Source organism: Nelusetta ayraudi, unplaced genomic scaffold (assembly GCF_046127955.1).
Source record: "Nelusetta ayraudi isolate G7.1 ecotype Tasmania unplaced genomic scaffold, CSIRO-AGI_Nayr_v1 ptg000004l, whole genome shotgun sequence".
NCBI lineage: Eukaryota > Metazoa > Chordata > Actinopteri > Tetraodontiformes > Monacanthidae > Nelusetta > Nelusetta ayraudi.
Genome location: NW_027466054.1, coordinates 6174077 through 6201276, shown reverse-complemented (window position 1 = coordinate 6201276; position 27200 = coordinate 6174077). Strand labels below are relative to the sequence as shown.

At 46.1% G+C, this 27200-nt stretch overlaps 1 protein-coding gene across 1 annotated transcript in view; it reads left to right on the top strand.

Annotated features, from left to right (window-relative positions):
• Positions 1–27200, top strand: part of adgrl3.1 (adhesion G protein-coupled receptor L3.1) — a 139701-nt gene that overhangs the window by 37752 nt on the left and 74749 nt on the right. Inside the window, exons 4-6 of the mRNA XM_076031163.1 lie at positions 5481–5694; positions 26489–26605; positions 26950–26963. Of these exons, the coding sequence (XP_075887278.1) occupies positions 5481–5694; positions 26489–26605; positions 26950–26963 (345 nt within the window). The remainder of the gene's footprint in view (positions 1–5480; positions 5695–26488; positions 26606–26949; positions 26964–27200) is intronic.

Genomic DNA, 27200 nt, shown 5'->3' with positions numbered 1-27200 from the left:
TTTTCCAACAGACATTCGCACAGTTTGCATGCTTCGTTTTCTGGATCTCAATTCTCAACCAATGCATTCTTACATAAATGATTTTTGGACTGACTTGTCTTTACCTGAAGGTCAGAGTATCTGCTTAAAAAAGGAACGTTGCCTCATTAGTTGCCTCTCTTTGTCGTGTTCCGTAAAATGTATTTGCACTTGCTTGCAGGTGTTGCATCTTACAAATATCTTACACATTTGCACATTTTCTCTATTTAATAAGCTGAACCAGCTTTGACTCCTCTTCTTCCTCCTCCTGCTGACGCTGCGGCTGCGTCGTCAGAGAAGCGCCTCACTTCATGCCTCTTTGAAAAAAAAAGATCTTGCGTCTCAGCGCAAAACTGCGTGTTTTTTCCTCTTCTTTTTCTCCCCTCAACATTACACATATGTGTTCGCTGCAGATGCAGACTCAGCAGGCCGCCTGCATGTTTCCCTCCTCCTCTCTCCCGCCACGCTGATGCTTTGAAGTCTCCTAGAGGGAGCTCTGGCCCACTTGGACTTAATCCTATTAATGGCTGCTGTCAATCACACCGTCAGCGAGAGCGGTGGGAAAAAAAAAGGAAGAAAAAACAACATTGCACTTGCAGACGCGATCGAGCGCAAAAAACTTTAGCTCACGCGCATGTGCGCCGGCGCCCCATTAAAAACACATGCGGCTAATCGCTGTCGCACACACATCCACACTCACGCGAGCGGCACTCACGGGCAGACACTTAGCTTGTGCGAAGCACCACGGGCCTCGCCTCAACGGCAGGAGATGAGTTTCAGTCAGAGGTATTTGCATCAGCGTCTGAAGAATAAGTCGACATATGCAAATGTGCGCTGTTTATACTTAGCGAGGATTAGTTGAAACAAAGGCAGTTTAGCTGGAGGACACGCAGCGGCAGGCACTCCATCTTTTCCCACCGCCGAGCCCCGTCGCCTCGTTATTTCAGGGTTATATGAAGACAAATGAAAGGGAACGGGTGGGGGAGGTGGGAGGAGGGGGCAGCATGTACGTTTTTCGCAAGGATTTGGACTGTAATTCTAACACGAGCGGTATTAACGTGATGGGCCGGGGGGCCGGGGGGGTTCGCTTCACGGGGGAAAATACTGTCTCTGTGGATTAAGTCACGCAAAGATAACGACGATGCCGTGATTTTATGTCGGAGTTTGGAGAAAAGCGGTGAGATCAGATAACCGCAGTGGAGTTTTGACTGTTGATTTCGCATTGAAGTTGAAGTCAAAGCAAAAGAGTCGGCGGGTCCGCCGGGCGGCCAATGCTAAAGCTCTTTAGCAGTTTTCGGTGAAAGCGATCAGAAAAACACATGCACGCTCGCGTCGTTTTGATTGTGAACTTTATTATCTTTCATTTTTCCCCAAGCACTGGGTTTTCATCAAAAGGCTCAACAACCCCACCCCCACATTAAAGTGCAAATGCTAAAGCGCGGGATGGTTTAACCATTGACGCTCAGCCGAGCTAACTAGCAATAAATCGTTCTCGAACAGCCGACGCCTGCGTTTGCACGGCCACATTCCAAGAATGCGAGCAGTAGGGAACAAAAACATTCATCTCTAAAAATATCACAGCACCTCAAACAATACTAGGTTGCTATTCCAGAAGAAAAAAACAATTCATTTCAACCTTAAACCTTTTGTCGCTCTGCCCTCAGCTCAGAATGGCCAACATTTCCGAACTCCGGCCGAGCACCTTGGCACTCTGAGTGAGAGATCACCTTTTAAATCTGCCTCCTTTCAGCTCCTCCTTTATTCTATCTATCAACCCTTTTGCTACTCTCCTCTTCCCGGCCACCTAGGTGATAAATCGACGTCCCATCCGCTCCTGCCCACCCTGCAGAGCGTCTGCGGCGCTGCCAGGCCTCCGTTGCCACTCACGCGACTCAAGACAGACGAAGCCTCGCTAGCTCGTATGTCGCCGTATGTCTGAATGGTGGGGGGGCAGTTAAAAAAATCACTCTGCATGCCACGCGTCTGAGAGTGAGAGGTGTGAACGCGTGCGCTAGCTTGTGGGAAGAGGGAAAAAAAAATGACAGAAATATGTGAGACCTCGCAGCCTTTTTTGCGATTGGATTTTTTTATCGGAAAACAGATCGAGGTTTTATTTAGCATGTGACGCCGTCTTTGTGTCCGTTCACTGCACTTTCGCGGTGGGGCACTGTAAGACGTCTGAGGCCGAGCCGGAGCCAGACAGCTGTCTAACAATGCCGCGTATTGATCCCCTGCACGCGTCAATTAACCCTCTCCTTGGCGGCGGCCCGCATTCGCGCTCACAAAGGCGGATACGGGGGCGCCCATTGAGAAACTAATAAACCAACACGTATATTGACACCATTCTGAACCCCCGCTGGCCCTAAGTGCTCCTCTCCCACAGACACGCGCACACAAATGCGCCTTTCAGACCCCGCAGCCCTGCCGCAAAGACACGCGGCCCATCTAAATGTGTGCTTCAGGTCTGATCGCGGCCCCCGCGGTCAAAGGCGTGAGCTGGTGTGTGAGTGTTTGCGCGTTCGCCTGAGAGGACATTTCAGTAAAATGTCACTTATATATCACTCTTATCTCCAAGCCAGCGAGCGCCTGCCATTATCAACGTAGTGCCCTCAGGTACCATCACCCAGATATCAGCGACTCTCGCTATAAATTCCCGCTTCTGGATGTCACCACTCAGAGCTTGTGTGTGTGTGTGTGTGTGTGTGTGTGTGTGTGTGTGTGTGTGTGTGTGTGAGACAGAGAGAGAGGGAGAGAGGGATGCGGTGAAGGGCAGTATTAAGTCGAGCCGGGCAAAGTGTCATCGAGCTCATTCAGATTCTTTGCAGTATTCGTGTAACCATGACGCTTCAGCAGCCAATGAGGGAGTAGGAGGGAGGGAGGAGAGAGGGGGGGAGAGGGGGAGAGAGGGGGAGAGAGAGCGGGAGAGCGGGGAAGGTGGCGCAGCGCTGGGGCGTTGTAGAAGTGTTTTCAGCCTCCAAGGTGGGCGTCCCCACGGACACACGTGTTTGATTAGTGAGGCCTTGACAGGACGAGTCCTTCAATAATAAAAAATATAGAATAAAATACAAAAGCAGAAATGACAGATTCCTGCTCCTCCAATACCATCAGATTTAATATATTTAGTTAATTAGTCAGGGACAATGCTTTTTATGTACCTTTGCCACATGTATATACAGTATATATGTATATTTGAAAGGGACCACTGGCATCACGGGACACACGTCCAACCCAAAGAAATGAAACCGAAATAACTTGGAGGGAGGGCCGGCCGGCCGGCCGGCGGCAGAGCCGAGTGCCGGCTCCTCGGCTGACAGCCTCGTCCTCTCCTGCCTCGGGAGGAGAGCGGCTGCACCGAGGGATTTCCTTCATCTCCAGCACGGAGAATAACAAGCCAGGCAGCTTTAATGTAGCACAACAACCCAAACTCCAAGGGAGCCGTCGGCCCCCACACCTTCCCCGCCACAGGACTGCAAAATCGCAAGACAATATCCCGGGTGTTAATAAACAAAGAATTAAGCACCAGAGTTGGTGGATGGAGGGAGTGATAGAATATATCGGGGTAGGAGAGCGTTGTTAAATTCAAATTAAAGGTCCCTGTATTCTGCAGAATTCACTTTGCTGTTCACTTTTTACTGCAATAACACACGGGCGTGTTAATGAACAATTAATAAATCGCCTTGCGACCACCGTTACTCGCGCCACTTGTTGGAAAGTGTGTGTTAAAGCTCACAGTTGTGGGAATGGACGCTGTAAACAGAGGGCTAAATACGCTGTTTTCTGAAGCTGCGGAGTCGGAATGAAACCTAAAGACCTTCACAAGGTTCTTGATGCCGTCAGGAAGCCGATGCCACAAATAATCTGTGTTTTTTTATCTTTGTTTGTGTTGTGCGGTTATGCTGTAGGCCTAACAGCACATCTTAGTTCAGTGAGATCAGTTAACAGAAATCAATGCATGCAGAAAGTTTAAGCAAATTAAACATTACATTGACACGGAATCGAAATTGTTGAACACAGGCAACAATGACTCAATCATTTCGAGTTAGGTCAATAATAGGTTATAATATAATGTTATAGTAACTAGTTTCAAATAGATTAATTGTGAGCCATTATTAAACTTTAGCCTGTTTTAATTTTCAGTTGAAAGATCTGCGATCTTCAACTGATCCGCGTCTGATTAATCATCAAGGCGGGTGACGGGCATGAGGTGACGTGAGTTTTATTAATGCACTAAAAATAGCACATAAATAACACACAACGCAATGAAAGTGATAGGTGTGTGTGTGTGCGCGCGCGCGTGCGTGTGTGTGTGTGTGTGTGTGTGTGTGTGTGTGTGTGTGTGTGTGTGTGTGTTTGCATGTGTTTTTTTTCGGAAGGGGGAGGTTTATGGGAGTGTTTAATGAAAACAAGTCATATCCAGCGAAAAATAGTCTCACCTCTGCGCCTCCTGCTGTGAGGAGCCATTATGTCTGCCACGAATAAAGTGTGACAGGGACCCCTGCTGCTAGGTGGAGCATCACAGACACAAAGCTGTGTAAAGCACTTTTTTTTATTTGTCTATTTCCGTATTTAGTTGCAATTGCTGCCTTTCAGATATGGTGATATGATTGTGGGCATTGTTACCTTTTTTTGTGTTGCGCCTGTTTTAAAGGCCATTTGGAAAATAATCTGGGCTCCCTGTTCATCTAACGGCCCATTCATTAATCACCGCTTTATAGTCTTTGTCGGCGCGCCTTTTATTTTCCGGGGTTGTGATTTAAGCAACAATGTGTGTCTGAGGGTGTGGCTACAAGTTTGTCTTTATAACAGCAGCAAGCATCAGAAGGATCCTTCGCCGCTCCAAAGTGTCCTGTTGAAATGGCTGCACACGCAGGAGCGGCTTCCTTTTTATGAAAACAACCTGCCATTAAAAAGCATGACTTGTCACTCCTGACTGTTACCACTCCTCCGGGGGAAAAGATCTCAGTATTTTCATGGAAATGAATCACTTTCTTCCCGTTTTGACTACAGCGAGTGTCGCTCGTATACTCCACATCTGCAACTTCTAAGAATAATTAGGCGCCGCCATGGTGGAATAATAATATATTAATTTCTGCGGCACTTAATGCTCATTGAAATTGCCAGGCAATTACTCTCTATTCAGAATAATGTCGAAAACTGCTCGCTGCAAAACAGTAATTACCGAGTCTGTTCGCTCGCGACATCGGACGCGCCCTTATGAAAAATCTCCCGCGATGTCATTGGTTTCTTGTAGTGGATAATTAGTCCATATGACAAGTCGACACACAGCGGAACACAATCTCTGCTTGTACGGCGCAGCCCACATGTTAAAAGCAGCCCTGCAATTAAAGCCGGCATTCCGTTATTTGGAGAGGCGGCACGGGACGGGCCCGCGCGCTCGCTCGCATTGTTTGCCGTGTCAACGCGGCGCTAATCTTGATGTTTTGCAATGTTTCCCTGTCCAGCAAACAGTCGCGCCCCCATCCCCATGGCGGTGGTGCGTCGGGAGCTGTCGTGCGAGTCCTACCCCATCGAGCTGCGCTGCCCGGGCACGGACGTCATCATGATCGAGAGCGCCAACTACGGACGCACCGACGACAAGATCTGCGACTCGGATCCGGCCCAGATGGAAAACACCCGGTGCTACCTGCCCGACGCCTACAAGATCATGTCACTGAGGTCAGTGTCTGAATTTTGACTTGGTGGAAAAGTCAAAAAGTAATCACGCTACGGCAACAGCGTCCGGCCAAGCAAGGAGACTTTTGTTTGTTTGTTTCTGAGAACCAGAAATGAAAGCTCCTGATCGTGGGTTGTTTTAGGTGTTTGACTGCTGCTCATTACTGGTTTGGGTTCTCTTTCACAGTTGGTATTGTTTGCTGTCTGTGGAAGAGAGAAAATTGCCCGGTCAATTAGCTCCTTTCCAGAAAACCTTTTAATGCACATTAAGAAGAATATTGGATTAGAACATTTATGGTAACAGCATCATTCACAGCAAATGAAAGGAATTTAGCAGGTATGCCACCGGGTTATGACATTAACTGCACGTTATGTAGCTTCATTAATTTGCATTGAAAACACTTGTTGTGGACTATTCGTAGTGTTGTTTTTTTTTTGTTATTATTATTAGAGCAAACTTTCAAAAGTTTGCTTAAAATGTGCTTGACGTTTTATTGAAAACACAAAATTATTTTGTATCCTAAAAACAAAAAGATCAGGTTGAGAATCAAGGTAACAAGGCCCAGATAAGGTCTGAAGACAAGCAGAAATGCTGCTGCTGCTCCAAAGATGAAGGAGATAAACACCAGCAATGGTTGAAATGAACTTTTTCAGTAGTTCTGTCTAGTTAAAGGAAACTACAGGCTTTTTCAAAGTTCTCATCCAGTCAGGTCCAAACTAGAGGAGTGAAGATGTTTCCCCTGTTCGCTAATCATAAAAGGCTCTGCGACACTCAATGGAACCTCATGGAACATCAGAAACCTTTATCATGGCACCTCTCCTCGCATGCAGTTTGACAAAAAAGACCACAATGTCAAAGGTCAATAGCATCAAGTCTGCTCGCAGAAAAAGCACCTTCAGTCCCAAGTTCACATTTTCATTATTTGAATATAACTACGGAATCGCTGTTTTGGTTCGTTAAATCTACAAAGCATTCGCTAACCTTCCCACAATGCTCGCCAGCAAGGACATATCCCCCCATGTTTCTCATTAAAGCTCCTTTTCAACGTGTCTTTGCCCTTCATAAAAGCCGGAACCGTCTGACCCAAGGTTTGCAGACAACAATGCAACGCCTCTGGAATAAGCTACAGTGAAGATGTGAAATACAGTAAATCAAGCAGTATTTGCCTCTTGCTTTCTTTTTCCCACCAGGGGAAAGCTGCGCAATATCACACAATTACGAAACCTTTTTTTTTTCGCCACAATAGACACAACTCAGGTTAGATTCTCTCAGGTTAGATTCTGCCCCAGTCAGCTTGATTGTCTCCTCGCCTGGCAGCGCATTGAGAAACACAGAAAGAAAGGCCACGATCGAGTGCTGCATAATAAAAATGTTGACATCCCTGAATAATTTCCGCCAAGGTTTAACAATCCTTTTTATTTTTTTTTTTCAAATGCAAAAGACAAAACACTAACAGAATACAATGGGCAGGGTGAAACAATGAATACAACTCTGTTAAACGCATCTCTTGTGAGGAATGATGAGTGCCAGGTGATGCCAGTTGTGCCTGTGTGTGGTAACATCTCCCTCTCGCTGCCGTCATTGACAGTATTTGTGTTGGATTTGCTTTGGCACCTGCCTGTAGGTGCACGTGCACTGGGGTCTGTTCTATAATGCAGTGTCCGTAAAGTGGCAATGCGCTTTTTTTCATCCCCTCCCAAGCAACAAACACATTTTTTTGCTTGAAAGTACAGATTGATAATTAAGCTGATTATCAAACAATTACGATAAAGCTTGTGAGTGTCTAGTGAGCAAGCTGGAAATGCTAACGTTTGCTAAAATTATGCCAGATCGGACCCTGAATCTGTTACCAGAACTCTGTTACGAAGCACTGTTTCCAAGGGGACCACTCTCATTGACGAACCTGCCTTTGACACATAAGACATTTGGTTTAATTTTATTCATCTACAGCCAGTCAGAATATTTTAGGAGAGTTATATGTCAGCTGCTGATCCGTCACTGACAGTCGTCCCCTTGGAAACAATACATGGTAAGAGAATGCTGGTAACAGAATGTGATCCTCTGGATTTAGGGTTACATATCCAGCATAATTTTAGCTGACATTAGCATTCATTCAGAATATTTTTCATGCTACTTAAATGTGTTGTTGTGGTGGCTTTGCCCACAGCAGAGCTACGCCCCAGAAGAAATAACAAGTTTGGAGCTTCACATACCAATTGTCTGATGAAAATGGCTCATTGCCAGTCGAAGGCAAAGTTGCTTGCATTGACAAGCTTAAGCGAAGACAGTACCACCAATACTAATCCAGACTCACAAAAAAATGGCAAAACACTTGTATTTCATTTCTGTTTGATTTACTTTTGGTCCAGCATTGAGTCATAACTGAAGGAAAGTCAAAGTTAAGGGCCTGTGTGTTAAGGACTGGCCATGACACTTAGTGGTAATTGTTGACATGTAATGTCAGAATCAGAGCCCCGCTGTCACACCCAGCCTGCACTTTAATGATGTTACAATACATGACGTCAGCATTGTAAGACAGACTGGCTCTCGGGACCGCAGCTGGAGAAGCTATTTTGCAGTAATGCAGTGCCCATAAAATCCTCACTGAAGGGTAAAGACATCACATTTATGTTTTTCCTCTACTGGACAAGTCCATTCAGCCTGGCGAGACAGCCAGAGGTCCCTGTCACAGCCGCAGAGAGTCACTGTGATGTGTGACGACTGGGCTCAGACTGCCAGGGTTTCGTCTACGTGCTAATCCGCTAGCTTGTCTGACTCGTCGCAGGATGAATGGGGCCCCTGTGCTATTTAGCAAACGGCGGCGAAGGTCAATCATCATCCATAAGTGGCGTAATTCCGTTAACACTGCTGCCAATGACTCGCACGGCAGAAATCATCAACAATTAGACTCCGTTTTTCAGACTTTAAACAGTGTTACGCATTTCTCACTTCAGCGACTTAGCGACAGGAATTTGGAAAAGGACTTCAGAACACAAACAACACCATCAACATGAAAAGCTACGGAAGTATTTTTCAAGAACGAAAGTACTTATCAGGATTTTCTTTTTCAGCACACTGTGGTTTTAAAAATATTGACCTCGAACACAATGTTTGAACTACACCTGCAACTACAACCGAAAACACTGTGCTGTTTTTTTCTATGTGCTTCTATGTGGTGGGAATTTTGAGGTGCCCATTCTTTACCTGACCTGTGAACAAAAGCATGGCAGTATTGCAATCAACGGCAAAGTGAAAGTAGTCACAGAAAAAGTACAATTTTGGCTTTTCGTTTCCACAGAAAAGCAAACTAAAAAACAACAAATAAATGAAGTAGGGGGTTGGAAATGGAATATGCTGCCACTTGTATAGACTTTGTTGATCAGCTCAAAATCATGTTAAAGTCTAATTGCCATCTCCCCGCTTTCATTGTTTGGTCTTAAAACTCTCAAAAGAAGTGACACCAAAAGCTTGAGCCGTCTATATATTTCTAAACAGTGGGGGCAGCAGCGAGCCTGCTTTAATGAGCAGGACAACTTTTTTTTTCAATGAAAAAAGGTCACAGAGAGGCTCTTAAGGCTTTTTCTCGACCTCTGATTGGCTCTGGCAAGGTCGGGCAGATGTCCAGTGGTGCCGGCGGGGCGGGGCGAGCACTGGCAGGGCTGCCAGCTCTCGAGCACAGCGGCGCGAGACTCACAGTTTTGAGTCAGACGCGACGCCCTCACTCATTGTCTCACGCTGCAAGTCCTCATCTCGGCTTCCTCTGACGTCGCTGGTGTGATTCTAAAGGGAGGAGGCGGTGACGCGTCACACAACAATGTCGGTTGTCTCACAGCACGCGGCAATAAGGTGGCCGCTCTGTGCAAAGTGGTTTCTATTCTGTCGTTAACTGAATGGAAAGAAGCAGGAAGTAAAAGAAAACAGATGACAATGACGCATCAAGTTTTGACATCATCAGTTGATTTGAAGCGACACCTGAACTTTTCCATGGTTTGTGAGAATATTGTGATCTCCAAATGGCAGAAAATCAATTCAATTGTTTGTTTGTTTTTTTTCTGTTCTTTGCATTGTGATTTAAGGAATTCCCTTTCCGAACCGGTTCTATTAAGAAATCCTGATATGATTTGGAAATATGAAGGTGAGATTCTGTGCTGGTTCTTTGAAAATGCTGTTTTTGCTTTGGAAACTGTGTTGAAAAGGTTTGGTATTGGCGGCGACGTATTTTGTGTCCTATATGGCAATACATTTGTATATGTATGTGTCCCTATTTTCATAGGTTTTGCTGTGTTTTAGTATTTCACGTAGCTACCATGGAGGTAATTGTGGGAATATTATTTTATAGATATATTGATTAGTCTAATGTGTAATAAATGTTGTCTAATAACCCCTTGAGGGCTGGGCTCCAATCATGGTGTTTGACACTTAAGTCAAGTTAGAACCTGTCATCATTTGGGCCAAAGAGAGTGAATGAGGACAAAGTTGTACGTTTTAATATTGGGCTGAAGATGGAAATTTGGAAGTTTGTCTGTGTAATTTAGATTCTCAATGTCGATTAATGTCACCATTAGCATCGGACGCTCACCGATTGCATGCTCGTGATTGTGGTCCCATGACTTCTCCGCTAACAACCCACCTGTGCAGGCTCTCGCAGCTGCTCTCACACAGCCGTATCTCTGGCCCAGCGCTGTCCTCCTGCTCGCGGCAGCTTGTGTGGCCGCTACCCCTACAGTCTTGGCCATCCATAATTTATACACGTTTTGCGCACATGCGCGCACACATACACACACAGAGCGTGCGCTGCATATAGCATACCCTGCCCAGGGGCTACACCAGACTTTAAGCTCCAATTAGCAGAGCCAGAGGGGCAAGTTAATCTTCAGGGATCCTCTGCGGAGGTGACTCCACCGGAAACAACTGTTTATCACATTTCTTTTTTCCTTTTTCTTTTTTTTTGCAGCGCGTGCCTGTGCAATTTTGCGTGCAATGGGGGAAATTTGCACACGGCGGCACCCTGCTGTGTCTGCGCAAACATCGATGGAGATGGCAGATTTTCTCCAGGCCTTGCAGCTGGTTTCTTCGAGTGTTTTCCTCCTGCCGCTCAGACGCCCCTCTCCTTAGCCTGTTTCAGCGGGTCCGGTTTCCAATCTGCCGTTCTGTCTGTGCCTGTGTCTCCTCAGGTTTTCAGGCTCGGCTTCACAGGCTGATAAAATCAGAGCATGTTTCTCCCGGCCAACGTTTCCTCATCACATTCTCCCTTTGTTTTATCCTCTCTACCACTCTCCAAGGCCACTGTGGAAGCCTCTGTGTGTGTGCGCGCGTGTGCGTGTAAGCACACTGTTTGTGCGTGCGTTTGTGCCTGTGTGTGCGTGCGTGCGTGTGTGCTCCCATACCACATAATTGGTCTTGATATCAAAGTCTCATATCTCCAGAGGGTCTCGCAAGGCTTCTCAGGCAACCTAGAGAGGACCTGATATCGTTGCATTTCCCAGATTATCTCCCCGCTGGGATACACAGGGGCTGAAAGGGAAACAAAGCCGTGGCCATCAAAGTTACGCTTAATCTTTTTTAGCTGCACACTGGACGATGGTTCGATGACTCAATTCATTTTTATCAGTTTAGGGCGTGAAATGCCGCCCCACCCAAATGGCCGCCGAGAATTGCGTTGATAATGTTATCGAGCAGCTTGTTTTGTGATTTTTATATAGGATATGACTCTGATGTAGTGCCCTCGTGTGTGTGTTTGTATCCGTGTAATTACCCTTTCAAGTGGCGTCCCTACCAATCTATAGCCATTCTCCTTGATTTCAGCTGGAAAAAAAAAAAGCGCACATTTTACTCAAGAAGAGTTAAATAAGAACGGGACTAAAAGGATTCGAGATGCTCACTCTTCTCTCGTCAAATTGTCCTTAAACAGTCGCCCCACCGCAAAACCTGAAAAACATTAAACACCCGAAAACAGCACAGTTCCGCCACAATAACATTTATGCAGTAGTGCTGAAATGCACCGCGGCCGAGGCAGCAGTGGCAGGAACGGCGACGCGGTGGCGTCCATTGTGAAACGCGCGGCGTTGTGAGTCAATGTGATCAATTGCAGTTTACCAAATTTGCAGAGAGCCACGCGAGTGCCAGCACGCAAAGATCGATTCCCTCGGAGCAAAACCGCGCTGCTGCGCGCGCCGCCAGACGAGGGGGAATTGAGCGTTTCTTTCTCTGAAATGTGTCAACAAAATATGAACAACAAAAGGCAGCGAGAATCAAAAGCGAATTGCAAATCGACTGCGTGTGTAATGGGATGACGTCATCCGCCGGGATTTTCTGAGTTAATGCATTGCGCGCGAATCATTCTTTTTGAGCCAGTCAAGACCAATTTTACGCTAAAAATGCTCTGCTGTCAACGCCAAAATTCTCCCAACCGACTGGATTTGTCAAGACTTCTTTTCCCACAGTTTGAGTCACTGAGGTGGTTTTGGAAAGCCACCGGGTCTAGAAATAAAGTCGCTAAGTTGGCAACACGGTCCTGGTTTTCCTGCCGCTGTATCTTCTCCCTTGCCGCTCTTGTTTGCGCCACCCCAAACCCACACAGTGAAACCGTGCCACTTCCTGCCACCGAGCCACTTCCTGCCACCATTCCACTTGATGTTCTCTTCAAAATAAAGTCCCTTGCAGCATGGGTTAACATTGAAATGATCCGTTCAAATGTCAAATTGTCCTTGTCTACGCACGTTCTCTTTGCATACGCATGCAATGCATATATGCATGCATATGTACATTACATATTCATGCATGTCGTAGTTTTTTATCTTGCCTTGGTGCTGGACCAGAGTCATTTACGTGAAACTCTGATTTCTTTCTGCAGCCTTCCCAAGGATAACCAGAAATTCTCACTGAGCCGTTTAACCGCATGGCCATGAAAACATGAAAAAAAAATAAAAATAAAAAAAATAACACTGAGGGTAGATGCAAAAATTACAAAAAATGAAGATAAATATGCAGTCACCAGGCTGAAGACAGCTGTGTTTGACAGCATGGCGAACACCCTCACCTGTCTAAATGTCAGCCGTGTGATCCCTGTTCACCCTCGTTCTGCCCTTGGGTCACCCTTCTTTTTATTATTAGCTGTCCACCGTTCCCATTATAACTATTACAGTTAACCTTTCTGTCCCATTTTAACCAGTCCATTTAGCCTTTTCTCTTGCGCTGTCCATCTCAGCCTGTGCAGAAATAGCCAGAGCGGAAGACCTCGCTCACCTCACTGCAGGTAGAGCTTCATTAAAAATTCACTAACTTTAAAAATCTTGATGCCCTATGGGCATTTTGGCTTTTAACTATAAAAAAAAAAACACCAAAACTTTATTCAAACCACCATCACTTGTTTACCATGAAACTTTTTTGAGTTCTTTTAAAAGTACTTTCTGTACTTACGCCATTGATGTATTATAAATCATGGATACCAAACGCCAATCATGGCCTTGCTCACCCAATGTTCAGGGCCATAAAGTCCACAATTTTGAATTGGCTTCTGGATTACTTCCATATTAAGCGGCCCATACAGCAAACACATTAGTCTCATGTGATGTCACTAGTCATGCTGCTGTAACTCCCATGATGCATCAGAATGCACCAGCCAATCAAAACGTGCTTTGACCTTGTGTGTTTGAAGCTGTGAGATGGATGGGGAGACTTTTCTGAAGATTTTCTGGTCTTTAGATTTTTTTTATTTTTATTTTTTAGAAAGATTCAATGAAAAGAAAGCATTGACTTAAACGTATACAGTAGAAAGATGTTATGAGCTAGAAAACTAGCTGTTTTCTAGGATGGGAAAAAGGCTTTTTTTGGGTGCAAGGGATTTTTGGTTGCAGTACCTTGTGTAGCCACTGGAAGAATCAGTGCGCCACCTTTTTGGAAGTCCAGTTCTGATAATGCACCCAAGGCTTATGCCAATGCTTTTGGTAAAGAAATGTTTGATTTAAAGATTTAAATGTGAAAATCCCGAAGTAAAGTTGGTCATGTTGGGTGTGAGTGCACAGCAAAGTGTCATCAGGTGGCTTTTATTTGAAGGTTTGTGTATTCAGACTTTTGTGCTCCACAATCTGTCGGCATAAAAAGTGACTTTTGTGGCCTCACCAGAGCCACTTGGCATTGCTCGCCTTGCTCCCAGCTCGTACTCGAGCTAAAGCGCGCGGAATCGGCTACCTTTTCAGCTGCCGCCCTCTCAATCTCACCCTCGTGCAGTCAGCTCCTCTTTCCGCACTTCAGCCGCGAGTGTGGACGCTCTGAAGGATGTGTGTAGACATGCCGCGCACACACTTCTACTGTGCAACCCCTCTGCTGCTGCTACCATGAAAATTACCTCTGGACTTCAAACAGAATTTCCCCAGGCGCCGGCGATGCCCCTATTCCACCCTGTCAACTGCACCTCTCCCTTCCCCTCGCTCTGCTCTCTGCTTACTTTCAATTTCAGTCTTCTTCCTTCACGTCTTGAAAAGGTGCCCGAACAACACCAAGATGAACAAATTTGCTATATTGATCCCTCTTTCTCCTTTCACTCTGCCCGCTTTCGAAATGCTCAACAACAACAACAACAACAACGCACTGTTTTTCTCCCCGTCTTTACACCCGTTAGTCTGCCTTCAGGATTTTTTTCTCAATTTTCTCAGTGTCAAATCTGAAACTTTTTTGATATTAACTTCATGTTAATTTTTAATTTATCTAATATTTTAGTTCCCATTACCCTTGGTTATATTTTTTGTCCCCCATTCTCTCCTTCTATTACTTTCCTTTCAGGGTGAGGTTGAAGTTCAGAGCCTGTGGCTTATCAGTTCAATATTCCACTGAGAGAAGGAGAAATAGGATTGCAAAAAGAAATCCAGTTTTCTGTGTTTTTGCCCGTGAAACAAAGCCATAATTGAATGAGGTTGCAGTGCATCTCTTTCCATCGCTAATGAAATGGAAAATTGAATGCGCACCAAAAAATCTTTTGAGTTCCTGTTTCTGTCTTTGCCCTGGTAAGAGGAGGGAGGTGCTGAGCTCCCACCTCAGCTTTTGTTTCATTGGCTGCTGTTGACGCTCTAGTGGGCGGCCACTGGCACATTTCAAATTTCCACATTTTCGCACTCAACACTCAATATTTTGAGTCTCCCCAGCACACAATAGCTTACGCAGGCTGGATCATTGTGTTGACATCTACAAGTGACAGAAGCATGTGGCATTAAAACAATGCTAAGAGTAGCTCCATTAGCAAGCCTGGCTACCGCACAAATCGGAGGGATCACTGTGAGCTTGTTGGCTCTTTATGCAACACTGAGTTAATGGAGTGACACCTCCGGCTCAAATGCAAGAGGGGAGTGTTAACCATGACACACACACCGCCACCAGCCAGTGATATACACTCTCACCGGCCACTTTATTAGGCACAATGTTCAGTCAGCCAACCACATAACAGAAGCTCAATACATTTAGGGGTGTAGACATGGTGAAGATGTGGTTTGGGAGGGCTTGGTCCAAGTATTTCAGAACAACACAAAGCGGCCATTTTTAACTTTACAACCAAAAGAAAATTGAAAAATATGACCCTAAAAAAATCAATGCAAAAACTTGTGGCTGAAGCCTGCAACCGAGCCGCTCAGACTCCTTGTCAGTGGCAGAACTTGCGGCCCGTCTCTCTTCAAAGCCGAATCTCTGAGGCATCAGGCTGGGTGTACGCCACGTAGCGCATGTGCACGGTGAACACATGTACCTCTATGCTTTTTCAAGTCGCACATACGAGTGTACGTGTGCTAGCGAGCGCGCTGAATTTTTCAACAGCTCATACGGAGGGGAAAAAATATGAAGTTCTTCTCCTGTGACTGAATGATAATGAATCAACGGGATCCTGGACTGCAGTCACGCTGGCCTCATGCCCGTCAGTGCAGGTGTCATCAGTCAAGTCGCCCCCTTCGCTCAATCTTCACTTTTCTTAGACTTATTATGTTTTTTCCCCCTGTGCACCCGTTCTCCTTCTTCTTCTTCTTCTTCTTCTTCTTCTTCTTCTTCTTCTTCTTCTTGTCTTCTCAATTCGCGGTGAATCAATTCCTGTAAACACAGAAGGTGCAGGGACTGAGAGGCAGAACGGATAATGACGCAGATAAATAATGTTTCACAAGCAAACCTGCATCTTACGGGTTTTTTTTTTTGCTTTCGCCTTTTTTTTTTTTATCATTATTCCGGCACAGTGAACCTAAAGCGCCAAAACATTATTATCTATGAAATTGAAAGTCTTGCGCCGAAGCGACTAAGGCTGTGCCTGCTGTGTGCCGCGAGAAACTCGCGCTCTCCTCCTCTGCAGAGGTGGACTCGCTGGGGAGTTTACAATTACACATTTTGTTACGACAACACGGCAGCCGAGTTTATGCCGCGTCTTTTATCTGTTAGCTCTCCCTCCTCCGTCCTTCCGTTAACTATCCCGCTTCCCACCGAATCAGGTCATATCTAGAAATGTCCTACTTCTTGTGTGTGTGTGTGTGTGTGTGTGTGTGTGTGTGTGTGTGTGTTGATATTAGGAGCTCTGTGCTGATGTTGTCACCACGGTTACAGGAGATGCCCTGTGGCACCCTGGGGGCCGAACTGTCACCCTTGCTCGGTGCGGTAATTAGTTCCCACACACAAGCATACGCGCGCACACACACACACACACACACACACACACACACACACACACACACACACACACAGTTGGACGCACACGTCTCCTCTTCCTCCTCCTCCTCCTCAGAAGAAGAACCAGGATGGATATTCATCCTGGCGTATCGTGACTTTTACACAACTTCTCAGTGAAAAAAACATTCACGTTTCATTGTGTGTCATCACCGCTGTCGTGTCGTCGCCTCCTGCGCATTCCTGCGTTCCGCCCACTCGCGTCTCCCGCCCGCCCGCTCGCCGTACGCTCATGCTGACTGACAGCCCCACTGCCCTCCCAGGACCCCGGCGTAGCTGCACATGTCAAAGCCCTGCCGCTGTCTGACCCTCTTCTCCTGTTGCCTCGGCTCTGCTAACCTTCGTTATCATGCCTCGCCGAGCACCTAAACTTGGCGGGGAGCTGCCACACACACACACACACGCTACTAACGCATTTCGTAGTCGGTGCTACTCAACCGGCATCAAGAGAGCGACGGACCACCAGACCGACTTGATGCTTTGACACGGGAGCACAAAACCGTAGCATGACACAGGACGGGGGCCCGCCTCCCCCTCTTTCCCCTTGCGCGCACGCACGCACACACGCACGCACGCGCACAACGAGGTGAGCGCTGACTAAATCCCACAAGACAGCGTCTCGGTGTGTCGCGCCGTCGGTGGCGGTCGTCTCACACGCTTCCGTAACCCCCGCAATGACGTGGAGAAGACAGAGAAGACAGCCCCGGCTGTCTGGGGCCCTGCTCGTCTTTTTACTTTCATGTTGTTGTTGGTTTTTTTCCCCCACCTTCCTTTCAGGAGGGTTGGAAGTTTGTGCGCGAGCGGGAGTTGGCGCGGGATTCAAGCGGCGCACGCGACGCCAGGAAGCGGGAATGTTGCTAGGTGGAAATCAGGACTCGGCGAGTGTGTCCTGGAATCGGACGACGAAGTGGGGGGTTGCCATGGCAACCGGCGGTGGAGGGAATAGAGAGGGGGAGGGGAGGAGGAGGGAAGGAGGAGGATGGGAGGAGGAGAGATGGCAGACTCAAAACTACTTGGCTGCGCGCCTGCTAGCGAGCCTTGTTTGTGCGCCTCTGCATATGTTCTATGCATATGAGACACGCAACGTGATTAATCGCCTCGCGGCTGCAGCAAATTCCCACTGCGGAAAAATAACAGGAAAACCAACGCAAAACGTGGTTTTGATGTCCTGCAAATCCACCTCGGAGGCTGAATTTCGTCTGTTCCGTGTGCAGCTGTTCTTCTCATACAGCATGTCTCAAACTTTTGGTCATTTTTTTGGTGATTTCACATTTGCAAACATTGATTTATTTCACTTTCCTGTCCTGACTTGGATGCATTGTTTGGATGTGGCAGCCTTCCGCGGGGGCTGCTGTGAGGCTGACGGGAGGCGCACATTAGATACAGTGTACATAAACTTTGCGCCGCACATATTGATTGTTACCCGTCAAAAGTGCTGCTTGACAAGCTCCGGGAGAGCGGGAGAGAGTGGGGGAGGAGGAAAAAAAATATATGAGAGAGTGACATCCTGAAGCCAGGTATTAATAATGTAGCCCGTTTCAAAGCTCTCTTTTTCCCCGTAGGAAAAACAACATTATTTTACCTGTGGCTCGTCTGACAGGCTGTTCCAGGGCTGACAGAGAGGCACTCATGGCTGCAGAGGAGGGTGTCGCTGTTTGTGTTGCGTATGTATAGGTGTGTGTGTGTGTGTGTGTGTGTGTGTGTGTGTGTGTGTGTGTGTGTGTGTGTGTGTGTGTGTTTGTGTGGGATCTGTCATTTCTTTCAAGGTGCGATGTGCGCTGTTGCTGGCACAGGATGCATTGCGTCCTCTCCTATATACCTCCTGCTAGACACGCACGCACACACACACACACACACACACACACACATAGACACGGACCACCTTGTGTGAATGTAACACACACCGCACTCTGTCAATCACAATCACCGCCTCTCTCATCAGATACTTGCTGCACTTTTTTTGTGCGATCGCTCGCGCATAAAAGTGCCCTCGTCGCTCACTCGCGTCCTCCTGCAGACCCCGCTGTATGCATGCATGTATGTATGTATCTATGCATGTATGTAGGGATGTGCAGATGGAGGGACGAGCCGATGCAGTTGAAAGGAGGCCAGCAGCACATGTGGAGGCAGGGAGGAGCGGCCGCTCTCTGTTTTTCTCCTCCCTTCCCACAGCGATAGACTAACTATACGCTCTCGCCGCTGTCAAATGATTTTTCCTCAAGGACATTAAGAACTCTGTGAAATCCCCCTCCATCCCTCCTGCCTCTCCGATCTGTTTGCTTGTTTTCACACTGCCTCTTTATTTTATGCCTTCGCAACAGCCTCCGCTTAATGTTTCATGGGTCGCGCATATAAATATAACATGCTCCCATAAAAGTGTGATAAACTTTAAAAAATAACTGCTGTTCTGCTCGGCGCCGGCCGGATAGTTTGGACAGTTGTTAAGATGTGAGTGCGATGCGATGCCCGATCTGTTTGGGTTTTTTGTGTGTATTGGGATTTTTTTTTTGTTGTTGTTGAGTTTTTCTCGTTGTGAAAGAAATGTTTTTCTGTTTCGTAAGTTATTGAATAACGAAAACAATAGAATTGCAATACGAGTCGAAGGAGAAATAAAATTATTATTAAGCAAGTAAAAATTTAGCAACGCCGACTGGTACAATAACAATTCCACTGTTATTGTTTGTTATTTCTTTTATATTTTTATGTATTCAGCAGCAGCGAGTTCATCCATCTTCCTCAGCATCCCCTGACGGAGGGGTGCCAGGCCTTTATCAGCATATAAATGAAAAACAATCATAATTGACCCCACATCGTTCTTACCACCAGTCACGATACAATAATGAGCTGATCCACAATCTAGGTTACTGTAGGTATGTGGTGGCCCAATATGGCCTCTTTCTTACAAGTGCCCTCTCTTTACGCAAATGGTTTTTATTATTATTATTATTAACTAATGATTTTTTTATGTAATTAAGAACAAAAATATAAACAACTACTTATTCCGTTTTATGCCAGTAGATGAGTTTGAACTGTTACACATTGGGTCAAAAGTCATAAACATGAGCATGTCATTAGCTTGAGCCAAATTGTTCCACTCAAGGCTCAAATGTTTCTTTCAAACTGATTCACTCATGTGTGGAACTTGTCTGACCGCCTGCACTATTTTTTTCTTCCTTTGGGTTTATGTTCTCATTCTGCCTTTATGTACGAGTCTCTCTCTGTCAGAGCGGTCTATTTTCTGTAAATCTCCTCCCAGTGGGAACCAGCCGAAAAAATTTAATGGTGGCATTATGTCCGTTTTGGATGTTTCAACTATTTCACATCTCCCCGAGGGAACTCTGTTAAAAGACTTCACAGTAATCTGATTTACCAGAGTTCCCGCTGGTGCAAAGGCGAAAGCAAAAACAAACTCGCTGGCAGAGCGCAGAGACTTTTGCAAAGATGCAATCAAACTCAGTTGTTGTTTTTAGATTTACTTTTTGTCCAGAGTGTATAAAAGAAAGTCAAATAGACTGAAAACAAACAAGACACTTCTTAAAGGTGTGGACAGTGATCCGTGCCATGAAAAGTGATGAACCAGATAATTGGCAGATGGTTTTGTCATGTGATGAGGGTGGTTTCTGAATAACACCAGTGAGTCAAACTACCCTAACTGCCCAACATGCCTCATGATGTGTCCACCATGTGTATATTTATAAGCTTGATTGATATAATTCATCATGGTGCTGTTAGGTAGCACCATTCTGCAGGTGTTAAATTAGAGGTGAACTGTCTGAAAATGTTGTCTTTAACAATACATTTTTAGTTGTTTTTAATAGCAGCAAACAATAATAAACAGAACAATATATGCATATATATATATATATATATATATGTATATATAAAATGCAGTTCTAGAATAATTCACAATGTTTCATTATAAATGAGGAGGAAACTATTTCACATTTTTAAGAAAACTGATTTGCCGGCAGTATGTCAGGATGAAGAAAATGACACTAGAAAGTGTCAGTTGCAATTAGTGGTTTCTATGCCAAGATGTAAAAGAGTGAAGGTAACCACATTGCGGCAAATATTGTTCCGCTGAGGGGGAAAATAAACTATTTAGTGACAGTGACATTGTTCGGAACACTTTCTGAGCAATTCTGTTGACTATACAAACAATGACAGCCAGTCAAAGCCCACACTTGTACAACACTTAGTCATGTGACACGGTAGGGAACATAGTAAAGTGACTCTCAGGGTTGAATCAAACCAAAAACTAGATGCTGTTGTTTAAAACAAGTGAGCTTGTCAGCTCTATTCTCAGTGCAAAGCACAGCAATAACAAGCCATCGATATCTGTCCTGTACATCTATCGTCAATATCTGTTAACCCTGCTGACACAGCTGAATTCCACAGCTGGTCGAGCAACGATACTCCTCACCACACTGGATCAGCTTGATTAGATGGTAAAGATGTGAGCTCAGAATGAAAAGTGAATTAAATGAGAAGTCTCAGTTTGGAACAATGCCAGTGTCTTTAAGCACAACTCTTGAAAGGTCCCATATGCCGCCTGTACACATTTATTTTTCACCCTGACCTCTTGTGTTTAGCCTTAGATGATTATCTAAAAACAAAAACTCATACAGATAAACTGAAAACCCCATTTTCGGACTTGTGCGTACAACCTACTGGAAGAACTTTCAGTTTTAGCCTCCTACTAAAACGGATGCCTTATCCACCCACACTTTCAGAAGGAAGCAAAAACAAAGCAGCCGTGTTTCAGTATTCATATTGCCATTGAACTGAAAGACCAGAGTTCACCATTTTTCCAGTTTGAACCATTTGGCCAATGTGAAAGCGAACATGGACCAAAAAAGCAAACTGAACTCTGGTCTCGCTTGTATCTGGCATGCCTGGGTTTGGTTGCAGGTAAACCATGGTAGTGTTCATGGTTCGTGGTGTTCGTAGGTGCAGTGGATTCGAGTAGAAATACAGAAAAATGCAGGAAGCGAATAGCATTTATCAAGAAGACACTTCTTTCGGATAAAGAAAGTAGAAACTTGGAAAATGTCTGGTGAGCAGACGAAGATGCTCATGCTCATCGCTATATTGTCGTCACAGACATTTTAAGTTTGAATAACTTTATTGAATATATTTGTTCAATAGTGACAGATACTGTAAGGGGCGTGACATACTGTAAGCGTTTGAACTGAATTCCATCTTTGGTCCCAGGCCAGTCGATTACAAGGATTTTCTTTGTCTTCATACTTTTTAACATCCTGTTCGGTGCTCCAGGTCCTAAACAAGCGGCCGTTGAACCAAACCAACCAACAAAGGCACAGAAACAGTTCGACTTCTCCACCCATTCGAAACGAGACCTCAGTAGATCCAACAGGAAAGTGAACTCACTGGGGCAGGCTGAGACTGGGTAGTACCAGTGCTCTTAGTGCCATCACAAAGGAACATTCTCATGGACTTTTCAAACAACACACACAAACCAAGTGCATTGACAGGCAAGAGACAAATGGTGTTACACAACATGAGGGAACCGGCTTTTGTGTATCGGAGCTTTTTGAATGTGAAGGTGATTTCACCCCTCGGGGCCGAGCGCAGAGAGACTCTCGTCTCATTGGCCCGGCATTGACACTCGCCAGCGTGAGGCCACTCATCCCGTCAAACTGCCTTCCAATGAGTTGACGCCCGCCGTGCCTCCGCCACGCGCGCAGCGTTTCGGGCCACTTTTTCACTTTTCACCGTCGCCGAATGTTGATCCCCGCGGGAGCGCGCAGGCTTTGTGCGTCACTCTCACTCTCAGACACCTCTTTCAACTGGTGAGGATTAGTTCTCGGCTCTCGCTCGCTCGCTCTGTAATTATAGAGTTCTTCAACACATCTGCACTGGAGCACACACTTGTATACGGGCATGTGGGCAGAGAAATGTGCACATGCACACACACACACATCCAAATATTTATTCCGTCTTCACATCCGCTCGCGCTGGCACAGGCCCCACCCAAGCACACATGCGAGCCATCATCCGTCGTCAGCCTCATCAAATCATCAGTGGTGTTTATGTGAGGCAACGGAGACGGAGAGAGCCAGAGATGGAGTGAAGGAAGGTCTGCCAGACAAGAGTGAAAAAAAAACAACACAGAAAAAAAACATCAGGGACAATAACAACTGCAGCACCCAGAGCAGCGTCACAGCAGCTCCTCTCAGCCTCTCTGCCCGCCTGCTTGCCTGCCTGCCTGCCACGGCTGGGCTTTGTTCGCAGAAGAGTTAGTGTGTGTGTGTGTGTGTGTGTGTTGGCCGTCTCATGGAAGAAAGCCAGCAGGCAAGGCGGCAACCAGGCCACTGCCTTGTTTTGATGTGGTCATGCTAATTAAAAAAACAGCACTTCCTGCCAGCGCTGAGAAACACAGGCGCGAAACGCTGAATATTTGAAGGATTTGTCTTTTTTTTTTTTTTAAAGGATGTCAAAAAGGTGTTGGCATTGCGGCGGATTGCACACGGGACATGAATTGTAAATTTTTTGCTGATGTTTTTGTGTCGGAATGATGATTTCTCAGCTGGATAAACACCTCAGCAGAGACGAGAGATCGGGGAGGCGCGACCGCCGGCTTAGACGGAAGGGTGACGTCAGCAGGAGCTTTATCGGGGGGGATGGAGGGGATTGAGGGAGGGCGAAACGAGGCTGGATACCGGAAGCCCCCCCCCCCCACTACCCCCCAAGGGTGGGCGACGAGGAGATATTAACAGGGGAGATGGGGACAGCTGGAGGGAAGCTGCAGACCAGAGAGACCGTGCAAACAGAGGGACGAGGAAGAACCGGGCGAACGCAAAGAGGCAAGAAGACGGAGACGGGGGGGTTGAATTATTCCTCGGTGGAAAGGATGAAGACGGAGGCCGAGAAAGAAATTAGTTTATTATCTGGGCTTAGAGAGCGAGAGGCGGGGGAGGGGGGAGGGGACTGCGGAGAAGGAGAGATAAGGAACGTGGTGGAGAATGGAGAGAGAGAAGAGAAGTGATTTTGGGAAGATTAGGTCAAATCTTTGCACCAGAGCCTCTATTTAAAAATACCAGTCAATAACCTTCAGCGCCGCGTGAGTCAGCTGGCAAAGTTGCGAGAATAAGGCCTTCTTTGTGTTAAGAGAGAGAGAGAGAGAAAAAAAAGGGAGCACGAACGCACATGCGGCCACATTTAGTGCGGGACATAAATTGACACCTTTTTTTTTTGGTCGGCAGCTGCTTTCGTTCCGATGTTGCCGTCTTAAAGATATTTATACACTCGGTTGGCTTTTCCCAGCGACCTCGTAATGCTGTGTGGTTTTCTCCAGCGCTTTCGCTCTGACGCCCGGATTTTTGTTTCCTTCCCCTTCTGGAATGATACCTTTTTAGAAGCTTTATTTTTTCGACAGCTGCGCTGAAGGAGTTCCCTTTTTGAATCGGTGTAAAGGGCAAGGTCGGATTTTTTTATCTCCTCGCCAGATGGCATGTTTTCCTAAATCCTCTGGCTCCGTCTCACACATCCGTCTGGTTAAGAACGCATTGACAACATTTGGGAAAGGAAGGGTGAAATATCCCAGACAGTTTGACTTCTGTTTCTGTCGGTGAATTAGACCAATGAGGTTATCGCTACTAATCCGGGCTTCATATTGATGCGAGAGGCAACATTGGCTGCAGATAAGTGCTGCTTAAGTGCTGTTTAACATAACTGAAGTCAATAGTCTGCAACAACGACTAACGAGTCAGAGATGAACCTATGATTCTATTGCTTTACTGAATCACAATTCCTCATCTCTTTTAACTCATTCCGTGACTCGTTCCCCGGTGAAGTAATTAGACGGCCCAAGAAAGACCCAAAAAACTCTTTGAATCAAAAGGACACCAACAATCTCTCAATATACATTGTAACAGGTTAATAACATTTGAAGAAGGCGCATGACAATAATGAGACTGCATCAGGAACAGCTGTCCTTGAAACTTTGACACCATCAGGCAGTGGCCAATATCACTTAAAAATTGTCTTAAGACCAGTTACAAGACCAAGACCAGTCTCAAGCACCACAACACCACCGTCCCCCTGCAAAGAAGAGACCAGACATGTCACTGTTGTGCAACTTCTGTTCTACCTGTGTTTGTGTATTTGTGCCCGCTGTGTTTCCCCGTGGGAAAAGCTCGGGTTTCTTGTTTCAGCTGAGCTCCACCGTTCCCTCCCTGCTCCAAAGCTGAGCCATGAATGGACTTATCCTTCAGTTTCTGTGGGAGTGGGCGGAAGAACCTTCACTGAAATTTGTTGTTATTCTTTCAACGTGAAAAAGCTCCGATAAAACGGCAACAACCACACAAATCTCTTCAGTGGCGGCCGCTGGTTATGACTCGTACCGGCTTAACCTCAGGAAAAAAAACAACCAAATCCATTGGAAATGAAGATTGATGAAGAAATGCTGTCTGTCGGAGGAGTGAGATTGTCAGTTGAAATCTGAGCGATACAGCAACCGGGCTAGGTCGTGCAGTGATAATGAATTTGAAAAAGGCAAGAAAGCGGAACAAAGAGGGTCTTTCTTCATCCCATTTAGACGCTATCATCGCGCAGGGCAAACAGTGGCAGAGGTAAAAATGGGCCTCTGCGCTCCAGTTCACCCACTGTGGCCCAGATGGTGACATCCGTCGGTGGGTGTTGTGAGCAAAGTTGTGGCACTGTGTCGGTTCGCGTGCCCCCCAGCCCACGACTCGCGCCGATGACAGCTGACCGATGATGAAGGCACCCGGGCAAGAAATTAAAAGCGCACAGAAGCGAGAAAAGAGACGGTGGCACGAGAGAGAAAACTGGCGGGTTATTGTTATTAGAATATGACAGACTTTCGGGACGCGCCAAGTTTTGATCCCGAGGAGAAAAAAAAAACCCAAAACTTCAGCATCCCCTTAAGTGAACGATAATAGACACTCAAATACGTCACAGTAAAGGGGACACGTGCCGTCCATTAGTTCTGCTTCCACGATGTGAATATTGGGACACAAATTTAAATCAGTCCTCATACATATTGCATTATGCAAATTATTGAACAGTACAGTGTGAATGGAGACTTGGGGTGGGGTGGGGTGGTGGGAGGGGGGTCCGGGCGCGATCATTAGAGGCATCTCAATGGGCAGGTTGGAGTGTTTTTAAAGGGAATGTCGTCTTTCTGACAGGTGCACTGAGAGGGAGACACGCAGCAGTTGGGCTAATTAGAAAAAAAAAATTCAGCTGAGAAGGAGATGATGAAGGATGGCTGAACGGCTCGTTTCAAAAATAGACCTTTATATTACCCCCCCTCCTCCCACCACCACCTCCACCTCACGTGTCCCCGGTCCCGTCGCTGATATTTTTTTTCATTCACGTCCGCTTCAGTGATTAATTTAAAGCAGGAAGTGTCATTGAGATAAAGTGGCACTTCAGCGCCGGCTAGCATTTAATGTTATTACATGCATCTATCATGATAATATATGGGCTCCGGCCATCCCCCAACAAATCATGCGTGCTTGTGAGGACTGCTCTTGGCATGTTTAATTACAAACACTTCCACACTAAATGTCATACATGCATTTTCATCGCCGCACACCTACACACACACACACACCCGCACGCTCGCACACAAAGCCTCCCAGGCACATGTAAGATGTACAAAGTGGCCTAAAATACCAAACCAGTGTTAATGAGAGTAGAGAATACTTACTCTTTGTGTGTCAAAGGAGAGGGACCCCCTGGTAATTAGAATTAATTATCAGCAGTCCGGGGGGCAAGGAATACTCTTAAAGCCATTCGCCGCTCGTACTCGGCGCTGCAGACGCGCTCCTGCACAACATCTCTTCAGTGGCCATCGCCAAGCCACTCTGCCGCACAAGTGAACTCAATGGGTCCATTTGTGTAATTTTGTGCGGCAGGTGTGAGAGCGCGCTGTCTGCTCCCGGATCAACGTCGAGGGTCCTCGAGCGCAGGTTGACTCAGGGCCGAGCGCCGCTCCGCCTCAACGTATATCTCACAGCTGCACAGTGTTTGCAGCGGAACCACTACTGTCTGGTTTTTTTGTGTGTGTGTCTTTGTTGTCACTGATTCATCTCCTCTTCCTCTTCCTCTTCCCTGCAGATGCAACAACCGCACCCAGTGTGCAGTGGTGGCCGGGCCTGACGTGTTCCCTGACCCCTGCCCTGGCACGTACAAGTACCTGGAGGTCCAGTATGAGTGCGTTCCATACAGTAAGTAGCTCACTTTCTTTGGATTTTTCATACATGGATCCCTACATCGTCCTTGCCTGAAATTTATTGAATATTATTATTGTGATCGATTATTACCGTCCGTTTTTTGTAATGCCAATGTAATCCTTTTCATTTTGTTTTGTTACTTATTAGCTATATTTTTTTCAACTTGTTATTGTCTGAGTCGTTCTTGAAATTGCTGTATGTCAACAGCATCCCTTAGCCTGTTTCCCATTAGTTTGAAATGGCATGTTTATTGCATGTTTATTGCATGTTCAAACTTCCACTCACATACTAGCATATATCATATGTTATAATATTGGTGAGACAACGGTGCGGTGGTTATCACAGTAAGAAGGTCACAGGTTCAATCCCTGTTGGTCTTTCTGTGTGGAGTTTGCATTTTCTCCCTGTGTTTCCGTGGGTTCTCCAGGTCCTCCAGCTCCCTCCCACAGTCCAAAAACATGCTCGTGAGGTGAATTGGAAACACAAAATTGGCATTAGGAGTCACTGCAAGTGCAAATGGATTCTTGTTTGTCTATGTCATCCTGCGATAAATTGGTAACTTGTCCAGGGTGTAATCCTGCCATTGCCGAGCCAGT